Source organism: Vicugna pacos, chromosome 5 (genome assembly GCF_048564905.1).
Source record: "Vicugna pacos chromosome 5, VicPac4, whole genome shotgun sequence".
NCBI lineage: Eukaryota > Metazoa > Chordata > Mammalia > Artiodactyla > Camelidae > Vicugna > Vicugna pacos.
In genome coordinates, this window is record NC_132991.1 from 5937760 (window position 1) to 5953605 (window position 15846).

General features: G+C 43.8%; 1 protein-coding gene across 1 annotated transcript in view; it reads right to left on the reverse strand.

Moving 5' to 3' along the window:
* The window catches only part of CNTNAP5 (contactin associated protein family member 5), a 730584-nt gene that overhangs the window by 216488 nt on the left and 498250 nt on the right, over window positions 1–15846 (reverse strand). Inside the window, exon 13 of the mRNA XM_072960805.1 lies at window positions 5722–5922. Coding sequence (XP_072816906.1) covers window positions 5722–5922 — 201 coding nt within the window. The remainder of the gene's footprint in view (window positions 1–5721; window positions 5923–15846) is intronic.

Sequence of the window (15846 nt, forward strand, 5' to 3'; positions counted from 1 at the left end):
GCCCATACCCCCTTGCTTTTGGTATATGTGATACAGCACTAGCTAAAACCACAGTAGTACCTTGCATGTCTACCCTACGCAAGACACAGCGTCTGCTCTTTACAACTTACAGATGAGGAACTGAAGCTTAGCAAGGCCATGTAACGTGCTCAAATTCGCCCAGCTAGTAAGCAGCAAAAGTGAACCTGAAGACCAGGTTGGTCATTCCAAAACGTGTGCTCTTTTCATATTGCTGTCCCTGGACTGCATCTCAGATTAGAAAACAGGATTCTTCTTTCTGTGGGTACCTTGGAGGTAAAACCGGCGAACACGGTCTTTTATGAGTGGGGAGGAAAATAAAGCCTTCATCTAATTGGTGCGTGGGTAATCCACATTGATTATTTAAGTAATTAATGGTCTGGACCGAAATTCATTTGCAGCCAGACACATTTCATGCCTTGCATTTATGTGGAATAGTTTTTTGTTTTTCTTTTCCTGAGAAACACTCACATCTCTAGTCCCATGAAGGTGTATGTCTTCTTTGCAAAATCTGCCCACCTCTGATTTTGACTTTCTGTCCCCAGGGAAACACCAAGAGTGAGTTATTAGAACATTAGGGAAGGTGGCTTTCAAGCACAGTAAAATGCACTGACTTGATTCATGTGATGGTCTTTTTATATTTTTTTAAGACCTGTGAAACTCTTAAAAACACATTTTAGCCACACCATTTTAAGGGTGACAAAAGTTACTAAGAGGGAAACATGGAGAGTCAGACACGTTTTCAGCCTGAATTATAATTGACTAAATCAATGGCTGGCAGGACATCAAAGTGAAAGGACGTACAGTGAGTTGGGAAGATTTGGGTTTGATTCCTGACTCTACCCAGAATTTGCTGTGTTTCCTTAAGCTAGTTGCCTACGCAGACATCATTTTGAAGATATGGTCATTTGAAACATGTCGGCACACACACTCCATTAAAATGAAATCAAATCTGCCTCCCTTGGGGTGTGAACTAGCCTGCGTGACCATCTTCAACTACTTAAAAAGCAGCAAAAATGAGACTGACTTCCAATGCTAGGTAGTCAAATCCAACCTGGCTCTCACCTATCTCACTCTGCCTCATGGGATGTAGCCCCTGAGACCCAGGCTCCAGGCTGTGAGAAAGTTACGCAGCCACGTGGAAGGACCACATGTCCAACTGGGGTCCCAGCCATTTGCCCATCTGAAGACGCCAGCCCACAGCCAGCACCCACTGAGTGAGTGAGTGGTGACCCCAGCCCCAGCCCCAGCCCCAGGTGATGCAGAGTGCAGCAGAGATGCTCAGGGCCTGCTGGACCCTGTCCAAGCTGCAGATGAGGGCACAACGAACATTACCATGGTTTTAAACTGCTTACACTGCTAAGTATTAGGGTGACATCATGGCTGACATCCAGAACAGGAGATGAACCTTTTCTCTGGCTACCTGAATCCTTTTTAAATTAGTTTATTTCCTTCCTTAAGGTCTTTCATTATTTCCTTGTTCCTTCTGCAGGTTATTGTGGAATGCAGATGCGAGTTAAAGCCAGAGAGGCATGGGTCTGAAACAGTCTCCTGCACTTCGTAGCTACAGGACTTCAGAAGAGCTACCTAACTTCTTCGAGCTTCCCCTTCAAAAAAAAAATGACAATAACACAAATTTAATTTGGCCATGGAGAGGACTGAACGAAATAATATTCAAAATACCAGGCAAACAGAAGGAGCTCACAAGGCAAGAGCCAATCTCACCGGCAGCAGGGATGACGTCAAACAGTATGTGCTCTAGGAACCCTGAGCTTCTTTATAGATTCTTGCTGCACATGAAGTAGAAATAGATTTATTAATGATGTTTCAAATGTCACCCTGGTATTTTGTGTTTTGGATGTCCTGGTAGAGTTTTGTGGTTTTGATTATGGGGCTCCTATGATAAGAATTGTTTTTAGTAGTATGGTGACAACCCGATGCAGTGAAAAGACCATGGACTTGGGGATAAGTTCTACCCACATAAATATAAATACAAATATAAAAATAAATATAAATAAATAGAAGTATAAATATAAATATATATATTGTGTGTGTGTGCGCGTATGTGGAGGGAGAGAGAGGGGAGGGAGAGACAGAAGTTGGAAAGGAAGCAGGGAAGGAAGGAAGGAAGAAAGATGGGAGGAAGAAAGGGAGGAAAGAAGGAAATAAAGATATCTGGAAGGGATGTGCTGTTAGATGGCGGATCTCAGCTCCCGGACGGAGGCCTTTCAGATCTCTGAGTTAGGGAGGTAGAGGGGCAGCAGTAAAATGCAGGCAGAGCGGCCAGAACGACCATCTCAGCTCCGTGTAGCTGGGGCAGCAGGTACAAAGGGCTGTAGGTGGTCGCTAGGCCCTTGGCTGGCAGGCCCAAGCTAGTCTGCGGGGCCAGAGCTATAAGACGTGGTTCCTGCTCTCCAGAGGCTCACAGCTGTTTCTAGCTCACCAGCCGTAGGGAGCGACCTACAACATCTATGTGCTTGGCAAATTCGGGCTACCTGGTGTAGCCTGACTTCAATAAACTGGCGCTGGCATTTTGATTTGAGATAGGAAGAGAAAGTAACCCCTTGCTTGCGTGCTCCAGTGACCTTCCCATGCATGATGACTCACATCCGCCGTGCTAGGACTTGGGTGGCCTGGTCGGGACACCACGAACCTCACCTTCCCATCACCCCTCATTGCTCTCCGCTGCCTTCCTGTGGCCACACTGGCCTTCCTGCTGCTGCTCAGCCTGGAAGCTTCTGTCCCAGCCCTGACATGTCCCACATCCTCCCTCTGGGTCTCTGGGAGGGTGCCCTCACTGGGCTCCGGGGTCCTTCCCACCAGCCTACTTGAAATCAGACTCCCTGCGCCTGGTGGCTCTTGGCCCCTCATTCTTCTTGATGTCTCTGCCTCTCCTTTTCCATGAACTGATTCTGTGTATGTGTGTGTGTGTGTGTGTGTGTGTGTGTGTGTGTCTGCACACACGTGTGTTTGGTTTGTTTCTGTCCTCCCTATTACAATCACAGAGACAGAAACACTGTTTTTTCACTGTTTAATTTCCACTGGCCAAAACAAAGTGTGTGGCACCTAGGGGTAATCCCTTATCATGTGAAAGAAAGTGTGATCATCTGTTAGTTGGTCTTGGCTGGTACAGGTACTGGGGACAAAGAGCTTTAAGTTTCATCGACCCCAGAGTACTGTGGAGTGTTATTCCTTTTCTATCTGTAATTTGGCTTTTCTGCATCACAGTTCTTCACTCAGATTGCTAAGTCAAAGCATCCATTTTGTGCACATCGGATGTGGAACATGACAGATGGCCGTGACGGTTTATCCACTCAAGAGCATTCACGGATCTGTTTGGACCCACAAAGATTATATGATGAGATAGACCATTACAGAATATATATTGCATAGCATATATTAAATAGTGAGTAAATAAGGAATGTATATTTCATTCATACTGTAGTGTACACACATATGTGTCTATGTGTGGTCTAAACGGTATATCACATATATATGGCCAGTTAGCTCTATGCTCACTAAAACATCATTAATTAAGGGAAAAGAGGACTTTGAGAATTTTAGAATACTCTAAAACAAGCAGGATTTTGATGAGTTTCAAATCCATTGGCACATACTAGGCATAGCAACTGATTCTAAGTGGAACCACTCACGTGCCAGGATGAATAAACAAGCAGAAGCCCAAGACTGGTAGGGAGACGGGGGCCCTGGAGTGCCCTAGGACACTGCATCATGAGTTTTGTTGAAGACCTTAAGCAATCCTCACAACAAACCCCTTTGCATGACCGATTTGCTTGGCAAGTGGGTGGACCTGGAGGTTGTCATTCTAAGGGAAGTAAGTCAAACAGAGAAAGAAAAATACCATATGATATCACTTATACGTGGAATCTAAAAATGATACAAATGAACTTATTTACAAAACAGAAACAGACTCAACAGACATAGAAAATAAACTTACAGTTACAAGGAGGAAAGGGGGGTGGGAAAGGATAAATTGAGAGGTCGAGATTTGCAGATACTAACTACTGTATATGAAAGATAAACAAATTCATACTGTGTAGCACAGGGAACTATATTCAATACCTTGTAGTAACCTATGGTGAAAAAGAACATGAAAATGAATATATGTATGTTCATGTATGACTGAAGCATTTGTATGCCAGAAATTGACACAATACTGTAAACTGACTATACTTCAATAAAAAGACATATGCAAATAAAAAATTCCATAGTCAGAATGAACATAATCCCGATTTTCCTAAAAATCCACCAAAACCAATCCTTGGGAAACCAGAGGGTAGGAGGGCTTTCTAGACACAGTCATACTGCAAACGGTGCCGTGAGGGCCACACACAGGCCTGACAGCCCAGAGACAGAGGAAGAGGGACAGATGCAAACACTGACTCACGGCAGGGCCGTCGGAGACGGACGCTGGAGAAGGGACACCAGACAGCGCCTCCGCCTCCACCCTCATCGTCCCTGTGAGCACGGCGGAGCACAAGGAGGCACAGCAGTTGATTTCCACAGTGATAACCCTGAGTCACCAGCAACAGATTACGTTTTATATTCAGAACTTTCTGTTCAAGAAGGTGAGGGAGCGTGGACTCCATTGGAGAAAGGTTTTCATTTCAGAGAGTTAAAAATTCTTTGAAAACTCTTTTGGTGCCTAAAGGGATCAGGGATAGTAATCTGGAAAATTCACTTACACGAAACGACACCTTCCCTCCAGATTCTAGATCAGGGAGGCGGTGGCTGGCAGTTCTTTGTCGGTATTTCACTGGCTAATGTTCTCAAACCTTCCAAAATTCCTGACTCTCAAGCATCGGCTCCTCCGTTCCTTTAGGCTAAAGATTCTGATGCCCTTTCCAGGCTATTCCACATCCCTGAGGTACTCCACCTTTTAATTTTTTCTGCTGCAAAACAAATGATGAACTGATACTCGCAAAGATTCCTGGCTCCCAGAGCGTGCATAAGCTTTGACCTAGCCCTCCTAGCATTTTGCCAAACCATTTGTGGTTTTGGTTAGCAATCTGATTTTTTTTTTTTTGCAATCCTTGCATAACTCAATCAATGATTCACTCCAAAATAATAATAATAATAACCATAGAAGAAAAATAAAGTTAATATAAGTTTTATCTGAGAGCAAACTATGTTTTTAAAGCATCATTTTCATTAAACCCTGCACTTTTCAGGTAACATGAGCCCTGCAAACACACGGGACTCTACCTTCCTGCCCTACTAACCTCCCTGCCAATGCTGCTTCCCTTGCTTCCTTTGCCCCAGGGATAACTCATTGCTCTTTGGTGGATGTGCCGAAATCCCTGGTGCTTCCTCTCTGCCAGGAATACCAGGTCCACCTCCACCCTTTCTATGTCTAGCTCAAATGCTCTTTCTCTGGGTTCCAAGGCTCTCAAGAAACTTCCCATTCTCACAGCTGTTGCCAGATGGGCATGATCACCGTTCCTCTCTTGAAGATGTGGGAAAACATCTTGAGAGGCTACAGGACCTCCTCTAGGTAACACCCTGGGTACCAGGAGTCCCCTCTGAGTGGCGTTTCTCTCCACTGCACCATGAACCGCTGTAGCTGCAGCCCCCTTGCCAGCCACTCCCCTCTTTGATACTCCAGGGTTTCAGGGCCCATCTGTCACACCACGGTGGCCCCACGTGGCCCACACCAAGGGCACAGGCAGGGGAGGGCCTTACCGGGAGTGTTGAGCAGACGGGACCTCCTGCAGTGGTAGGACACCTCCTGCTCACAGTGCTCCGAGCCATCAATCACGGCTTCCAGCTGCCCCAGGCTGCCTCCGTAGTCCAAGGCCATGGAGTAGGGCTCCTGGGCATCGGCGCCTCGCACGTGGGTCAGCTCGGTGCTGTTGTGCTGCACTGATGTCCAGATCTTGTCCTCTGCCCAGAAAACACAACCCAAGGAAGGTCAAAAGAGGATCATGCTTATATACCTTCATAAAGCTGGAAAAAAAATAAATAAAAGAGGATCGGGCAAACAGAGTGATGGGCAGGTGGTTCAGGTGCGATAATTCAGGGCCACCTGGGTGCCCTACTCAGGCAAGGAATTCGACCAGAGACTTTTTGCCTCTCATAGCTCTCCACCTAGAGTTAGTATAAGGGCTAGTTATCCTAAGACCTAAATCTGTGCAGCCTTTGCACCACAGGCTTGATGCTAAAGCACTTAATGTCCGTTATCTCATTCAGAATCGGCACGATCGAAATCAGAAAGAAGTCGATACTGCCGTGACAAAAACGAGGGGAAAGTGAACAAGGAGAATCAGGCAGATTCCCCAAGATGACACCGTGAGTAATTGACTAAGCAAGAGCTGGAGCCCAGGGTGTCCGGCTCCAAAGCCCATTCTTCCAGATCCTGATGCACACACTTGCTCATGAGAGAAATACTAGAACTCGGATAACTGCCCCTGAGAGCTGCAAGTACCACGTTGAAAATAAGACCCATACCCAGAAAGTATCTGTAAAGTCCACATCATAACAAGGATGAGACTGTGTGAACCACAACGGACTTGCAATGCACTTAACTGCATTTCTTACCATTTATTCTCCATGCTACCTCTACTGGCCAGACCTGTTTTAAGAGGTTTACATTGAAATAACCAGCAGAGATGAGCACCTTTAGATGAGGGAGGGAGAACACGTTTTACTTACTACAGGTAAGAACAGAAGGTAAAGAAGGGAGAGGAATTTTAGCTTCAGAACTTGAGAGATCTGACTCAGAGACCTATTCTACTAATAGCAAGCTCGGACAAGTCACTTGACTTTTCTGGGGCTCAGTTTTATCATCAGTTAAAAAAAAGAAGTTATAAAGTTGCAAAGCAGGATCTGGGAGGCATCAGACATTCTGGAATAATGAGCCAGACGAAAACATTTCCTGCAATTGGACCTAGAATCTAATTCTGAACATGCTCACAAATCAAGTGGAGGAGGAAATGGGAAAACGGAAAAGCTTTCATTGTCTGAGAATCTTGCCCCTGCGTGACAACATCATGACTCTTCATAGAGTCTCGGAGCCGAAAAAGAACGGAGCACAGACATATGGGATCCTCTCCTCTCTCACCCACTTGGTTTTGCAAACAAGGAATCCAAGGTCCACAAAGTAAAGACATGACTTGAAACACATCTATTAGGCAAGAATGGTGAACATGTACAATGCAGGTAACCACAATTTCTAATTAGTACAACTGTTGGCCATGAAAAAGAAAAGAAGAAGGAAAAACTGGCAACTGAGACCCTAGTTTCAATACTTTCTCCACCTTAACTCTATATGACTTGGGGTAAATAACTATCACCTGGTCCTTTCAATATGTTAGAAATATATACCAATGTGTCAATAGATTAGAAAGAGGAGGAAGAGAAAACTTGGTTTCAATTATCTCCATTTTCCAACTCCTAAAAAGGGAAATATTTCTTGTAGCATCAAATGGAACTCTGCTCAAACATTCTGATTCATCTTAACACTGTTTCCTCAAACCAGCCCACTGATAACCCACATCTCCGACGTTTAATGGAGGCAGTTACATTGTCTACAAAGCCTGAAAGAAGTCAGAATGGAGGTTATTGGATTTTGATTTGAAAGCAAAAATTAGACATGACTCAGGGAGGTAAAAAATAATAATGTCGCACCAGTAATTAACCCGAAACCCCCCAAAGTGCTGATGCCAATAAAGACACGTGTGGATCAAATAACCAAAAAAAGGGAATTGTTCAATAATGCAATACTACAGAGGCAGAGATAAAGATGGACAATGTGGAAATGTTCACGGTGCTTAGAAGAAGTAAACGAAAACCCAGTCTAATCTCTAATAATCAATGCTCTGCTACTGCCCCTACGCTAGGACATCTCTCATATATTATCTCCATTACTCATAAGAGTCACGGCAGGTATCAGTGTAGATATAGATAAAGGCATAGATTAGATACAGATACAGACGCAGATGTCAATATAAAGATGTAGAGACAGATACAGACAGATGTAGATACGGATGAAGATACAGATGCAGATGCAGATATAAATATAGATACAGAAATACGAAGGGGAGAGAAAGTAACCTCTTGTCCCGTCTCAATGTGTCCAATCCATCTGCTTCCCAAAGTGGTTCCCCCAGCACTGTTAAGTCATATGAATCTGCGTTTCCTTCCCAACACACACTGATTTTCACGTCCATGTATCCATTCATCTGACGGATCATACATTTCTTAATTGATCTGCTTTTTCCTTCACTAGCTAATTTTACCAAAATCATAGTCTATCTTTGGCGAGATGGAAAAAGAAGCTATGTCCGAGAGACAAATCTTTTATCTTAAAGCCACACACACTGCCAACCCCACCTTCTGGGCCATGAGAGTGAATTACAGTTTGGCTGGTTCAACCATTGGCAGTTTTGACACAGGCAATATATAGAAGATACAAAGGAACGATCGAGAGCCCCCCAGTGCTCCCCACAAATCACTTAGCAGACATCGCAAGCCCTCCTTGCAAACAGTCTGACGACCAGGAGGGAGACAGCTACTGAGAATCTAGGGCCTCTTAGCTGGCTTCCATTTCCAAGATGCACTTTGTCCTCTCATTATTTTTCTCCTGGAAGATCACAACAGAGACTGAGAACAAGGAGACAACTGGACAGCATTTTTTCTCACTTCCTATTTTCTCTTCCCCTCTGTGGGTAGCAGTGCAGACTAAGCCCTGAACCATAACAAAGCATTAAAGGCCAGGGAGCAATGCCACTCAGGAGAATCAGCTTTGATGGCCAGTGTCCCCGATGCTCAGAGTAGTATGCGGAAGCTCTAGGTGACAATCTTCCAGACAATTAAAATTCATTTTGAACAGTCTTTTAGGTAAATGGAGGGCGATTCATTCAGGGACCCATACATACTTGAAATAAAATTGGACCCACAAAGCTAAATGCTCAAGACGGCAAATTTAGTAAATGGACGGTGGAGCTCAGTGGACACAGGTCGGGCTCTGGAGTCCAAAGATCTGGGTTTGTGTGCCAGTTCTAGACTTACTGGTCAAACAGCCCTGGTGAAATTGTTACTTCTCTAAGGTTCACTTTCCTCATCAGTAATATTCAAAAAGCAGCGTGAAGGCCACCTGTGCAGGGTGGTTGCAAAGATTAAGTAAGGGGATTTGTATGAGAAGGTCCATTAGATAACTAAACTATTAAATGGATTAAATTTATCCATTAAATAGCTAAATAGCTAAGCATCCAACAGAAATATGTGTACCTTTTATACAAAGCTGTATAATATCTCTGTGCTAAACATTTATGGATGGGGCATGATTAGTGCTGAATAAATGTTCTATGGAATTGTTATAGCTCAAAAAAAGAGAAGAAGGTTCTGTCTTATGGAACTCAGCTATCAGTGGCTGATATTAACAACAGCACCACAAAGAAGGAGAAGTGAGTGGGGTCTTGTTCTCACAATAGCTCTTTCCCAGACCCAGAGTAAGCCTCCCAGACACCTAAAGGGAGACAACCTGAGCCCAGCCCTCTCTCAGCAGATCCACAGGGAAAACACATCAGATTCAAACATCCCAGAACAGGAAATGCTCCCCTCCTGCAGTTCTGTTAACTTGGACTTCCACATGAGGAAACCAACAAGGGTTTCCCTATAACTCAAGTAGCTCCAGGTTCATGCAGAGACAGAGGGATACATCATCTAAATGCCATAATTGGAAGAGCATCACAAAGTTCCCCTGGCTCCAAACACCACCCTCAGCCAGCCTGCCTCCAGCACCTGACCCTGCACCGCGGGACATCCATTGTAGGTTCTAAGTCCCCAGAGGTGCATTTAGGGCTTCCAGGTGCCATGAGCCAGCCGGGCTTTAGAAACTAGCCTATCTGATTGGGATCCATGTTCTGCTACAGCTCAGCAGTGAGCTTTGGGCAAGTTAGATATGTCTCTGAATCTTCCACATTGGAAAATGGGATACTGACCCATCTTTTCATCCACAATAATATTATAATGATTCATTATCATATTTTATGTAGATAGACAACTGGTTGCCTGACATGCAAAAGAGTAAGGAGTCTATTCAATAGAACTTTTCTATAGCATTGGAGTGAGGACTGGGACCTCATGCCTTAGAGAGCTGGGGATAGGAAGCTCATCTGGCAAAAGAGGTGAATGAACAGAATGGACTGCAATTTCTTGTAACAGAGTTGCTGCTGTAGATAATAAATTATTATCGTCTTGTTCAATTATCTTCTCCCTCTGAAACAGCCCCATGAGTCTCTATATTTATTTTCATTCCTTGCATTTCCTGAAATGTCTTCATAGACCCAGAAACCTGGATTATTGCCCTTGATACGATGGTTCCTACCTAGTTCATTTCCTGGTATCTCTTCTATTGTGTATCACCATTCAGTCTCATGATGAGAAACAGAGCCTCGTCTTTCTGACTTACTCAAAGGGATGCAGGTACTGAGTTATCCAAGACAAATTCTCGGCTCCAAAGAGGACGGCATTTGAAGATTTTTGAACTGGCAGGAACCTATTCAATTCACTAAGCATCTTGTTAGCCTAAAGTAAGTTATTATGTATTTAAAATATTTGCTTTTCTATCCAATATACAGCTTGCAAATATTTTGTCTCATTCCTTAGATTGCTTTTTCAGTTTGTTGACTGTTTATTCTGTCCAGAAGCTTTTTAGTCCAATGGAGTCCTGCTTGTTGACTTTTGCTTTTATTGTTTGTGCTTCTGCTGTGAGAGCCAAAAAAAAAAAAATCATTACCAAGACCAACATCAGGGGGCTTCCTCCCTACATTTTCTTCTAGGTTCTTGGGTCTTCAGGTCTTATGTTAAAGTCTTTAATCTATTTCAAGTTAATTTCTGTGGGTGATATAAGATAGGGGTCTGATTTCATTTCTCTGCACATGGTTATCCAATGCTCCCCACATCATTTGTTGAAGACACTCTCCTTTCCCATGGAATGTTCTTGGCTCCCTTGTCAAATATCATTTGCCCATATATGTGAGGGTATATTTCTGGGCTCTCTATTCTGTTCTACTGGTATACGTGGCTATTTTTATGCCAATATCATAAATTCTAATTATGATAGCTTTGGGAAAATGGAGAGATGTTGTTTAAAGATACAAACTTATGGTTAGTAGACAAATAAGTTCTAGTTCACAGCATAATAATTATAGTCTATGATACTGTATTATAAACTTCAAAGTTGCTAAGAGACTAGATCTTAAGTTTTCCTACAGGAAAAAAAAGATAATTGTGTGACATAACAGAGGTGTTAGCTAATGCTATCATGTTAATCATGTTGTGATACATAAATATAAATCATATCATGATATACAAATCAAACCAACATACTGTACACCTCATATGTACACAAAGTTACATGTCAGGTAGATCTCATTAAAAATGAAGATAAAATAAAATATTTGCCTTTTAAAAGCAGTGTTCCAGCCAATTCACTGGCATGCAGCATGACCCAAATCCACATGAGCTATTGTGCCCACTTGAAGGATGAAAGAGTTACAAGGTGTAGACTATCAAGTAGCATGTGTTATAAAGGTCCAAGGCATCATTCAAACACAGAGCAATGGGTTGTTATGGAGACAAGTAAAGCATTTCCCAGATCACCTCGTGAATTTAGCTTCAAGTCTACCTCCCCATAGAGCTCTGAGATCCCCCAGGATGTGGAATGTATCATTCATTCTGGGTGCTCCGTGCTACCCACAGAGTATGTACACAGGAGGCAAGTGCCCTGCTCAACTCCTTCAAAAGTGTACCATCATTTTGGGAAAAAAAAGTGTACCATCATTTTGGGAAAAAAAGTGGTGTGCGTGAGAATAGCAAATGTCTCATGCTGTTATAAGTATTCTTGAGATGACGAGTAAGTGGAGCTGCCCAGAGGTCTGCTAGGGGCAGAGTTGGGGTGGTAATAGAGATACCCTGCATTGTTTTCCTTGAGAATAGACAGGTCAACTTCGGTCTGGCATCCTTAGACCATCAGCACCTCGGCTAGCACCACCGGTCTCGCATCCTTAGACCATCAGCACCTCGGCTAGCACCACGGGTCTCTCATCCTTAGACCATCAGCACCTCGGCTAGCGCTGAGAACCCCATAGGATTTCAGGTTTTTGCCAAGCTGTCTAATATCCAGCATGTATTCTCTAAGCATCCACGTGTGAAAGGTGTTTCCAGTTATAAGACCAAAACACACACACACACTCAACAACATCAACAACAAAAGAAAAAGGGGTTTCACTAAGTGTCGTTGGAGTAGCGATGGGTGGATATTCCAGAACATTGTATCTCCTCATCCCTGTTGTGAAATCCTTCCCTCTCAGTCACCACCCCAGGAAAGCTCTCTCTGAACCTTCATCCTGGGGCTCTAGGCGATCTGCCTGGTTCCTCTTGCTCTCATTTCAGAAACTAAATTATTTACACACAGAGCCAACATTTAACTTTCTTTCCAATTTTTTCTCTCATTCTATCTGATGGGTATTATTATTGTGATCATTACGATTATTAATAATGGTAATTCCAGATGCTATAAGCTGTTTCCTCTGTTGCCATAGAGATCACCAATCAGAAGAAAGAACAAACTGAAGGAGATTGAAAAGAACAGACAGAGAGAGACAAGAAGTAATTCTGATTAATAAAACCTCATTCTACACACATATCTATTTCTCTGCAGAGTCAGAAAAAAAAAACCCTGCAATTTTTCTATATCAATGCTTGGAAAGAAGGAAAATCTATAGACTGTCAATAACCAGCTTAATTGAACCTAAATCACTGTGGGGAGCTGCTCAGAGTCCTTTGAAAAGTATGCCAATTCACTTATACTCCTATTGTCATAAAGCTAGTCCACATTAAGGTCCCTGGGGTCACTTCTGGTACAGTTATCTATGTTGACAAAGTGAATTTTCTATGCCAAGAGTAGACTGCTTAAATAATTCTCAAAGGCCTGTTTCAACCACACATCTGCCATCTATGCATAGACAGCCCCATGACACTGCCTGTTGTTTGCATTGACAGTTGTTTAATTTTTCATATGTTTGTACCTCATTGCCCCATTTAAATTGGAGGCAGTGACTGACGGGTAAATATCAGCTTGGAAGGGGTTTCTCTGGTCAGTGGAGGCAGATGTGAGTGAGGAAAGCAAGGGCTTTGGGATCATCACGCTGCCAGCTCTGCTCCTGACCAGATTCCTGGGCATGGCAGAGACATGGACCCTCTCCAAGCCTCAGTCTCCTCATCTGGAAAGTGGACACAATCCATAGAACAGCGGAGTTGTGAGCACTGAATAAAGCAGGGGACTGAGCTGAACCGAGAGTGGTGCAGGGTCCCAGACTGGAAATCAGAGTTGACTTGCTGCAAGCCCGTCTGATGAAGGGACTCAGGGAGGAGCCGGAGGCATCATTTCATTATTAGAACCAGTCTGGGGAGGGGGTGTGCTAAGGGGCTCAGTGCCAACCTCCTTTCAGCATTTAAAGGGTCGGGGTACGACAGGTGGGAAACAGTTTTCACCTTGAAAAGGCTCCAGAGTTCCTACGGGGGCTGTTTCCCCTCCCCTGTTCCTCAACTCAGCTGCCTAGGTGAGGCTCCCCTGCGCCTGCTAAAACCACTGTGGACACAACTGCTTTTAGTGTCCTGGCTTCTGCTGTTTGGGGGGAGGGAGTGTTACCGGTTTAAGGCTCTCGGTCTGGCCACTCTGCATGGTGCACTAGCTGGACACAGACACCGCAGCTTGGGGGGGGCCCTTCCAGCCACTGCCATCCTTCCACCTGCTCACCTGGACAGCACACTTTACGACTTCCAGACAACCTACTTGACCGTGATTTATTCTGCTACTTCACTCGAGCTTTTACTTTTTATGTACCTTTTTGGGGAGTTATTTTTCTTTTTCCTTGCTTTAAAATCAGTGGGGAAAGAAAGACTGGGGAAATCTATTTTATGATCTTGGTGGTGCTGGAGGTTCGGTTGGGGTTGAATGGATTTCACGTATCCCACATGGCGCTGGTTGGTTTCTGAGTCACAGGCTTATTCAAGGAAACAGTGCGGGAAGCCTAGTGGGTGCAGAACATGAAGTCAGACATGGAGGAGATGGTGGGGGTACAAGGCAGGTGCCATGCTGGACTTTAAGCTCAGGATGTTCACAGAGGGTCCTGGGAAAGAAGCTGACAGCTTGGCAGCAGCACGTGTGGGCAGAGGGGAGCTGTGGACAGGAGAAGTATGCCCGCTTCCTGGGCAGGGCAAGAGGGGAAAGTTGGAGTGGCAATCCAAGTCACCTGATGGGAAGAGGGCTGTGAGGCAGATGGAAGAGGCTTCCGTGGCTGTGAGACATTTTGTGAGGTCTTCAGGAGCGTCTCTGGGGCAGGCACTGCTTTGGCGCATTCTGAGGGAAAACCTGGGTGCTCACACAGACCAGAATCCAAACACTCCATCTGTCAGTCACCAGCGGAGGGATGCTGGCATGCTCTCTAACCTCTCTGAACTTCTGTTTTCTCAAAACACAAATCCCTACTTGACACTTGATCATATGGATTAAGACATATATATATATAACCTAGTACCTGGGCCACAAGGACACAATCAATCGTAGCTGCCATCTTTTGTTTAGAAGAGCTGAGTTAGCCGAGACTGAACTCATAAGGGAGTGAGCTGACTGCCGAGGGATTGCCTTAGTCCTAAGAGGGAAAACCCAGCATTCATGTCTCCTCGCCAGGTCACAGAAGAAAACAAGCCTTCTGTAAATGTGAGTCTACTGACTCTAGTTCCATGGGTCTTACATTCTGGTTCTGGAGGTGACAGACAAAAGCAAAGTGCAATGAGGAGAGTGGAGTTATTCACCTTTCTTCCAGCTGACATCTCTGCCCTGGAGTTCATCACAGTATCAGTGAAACTGCCAGCATCACCTGCGGTGGGAAGCCTTCTCAAATTCCACCACCATCCTGTGCCTGTCTCCCTCAGGTGCTGCTGCAACCACTTGTTTACTCAGACCCCCTGCGAAACTGGAAGCTCTACAAGGGGAAGGACTGTCTTCATAAGTCTTTGAATGCCAAACACCTGGCCCTCAGGAGGTATCCACTTACCAGTGAAGTCAACATCCAGCAGACTCCCAAGATTTTTACTTGCTTCAGTGACAGCTCTTAAGATCAGCAGGAAAGTGATACATTACAGGAAACCATATTTCAATATCTACTGGAAATTCTGCTGTGCAGCTCAGACTATTGTAAATAGCAGAATACTGAAACAATGTAAATATCTATCAACTGTCTTATGGAATGGAGTGAAATACTATGCAGCTGTAATAAAGACCACATACTATTGATTTCTTTAAACCTATCTAGAATGATTCCAGGAATCATGGTGCAAAAGACTTTGCTACATTTTGTGCAGGAATAAAGGAAAAATAGGCACATACAAAGGAAGGATAAACTAAATGGTTATCTAGAGGAGATGAGTAAGAACCGAGTGAAGAGATTATGAGTAAAAGCAAGATGCCCCTTGTCAACAACTTCTGTAACATGAAAATGTTATACATATTTAAAACATAAAATTATATCAAAAGGATGAAAAAAGCAAATCTCAACATTGAATATTAAACAGAAACCAAAAGCCTAACTATGTATTAAATAGATAAAATAGCCACAAGGGAGAAAAAAATAATTCAAGTCACTTTTTAAAATACAGTATTCTGAGTATTACGTCTAGCTATGCATCCTCAAGATGTATTCTAAGAACAAAAGTTACAATTCAAGTGAATCTTAAACTTTACCTGATTATCAGTAGTGGTATGGCTGATACAATTCTGAGAATATTGGTGCATATTATAGG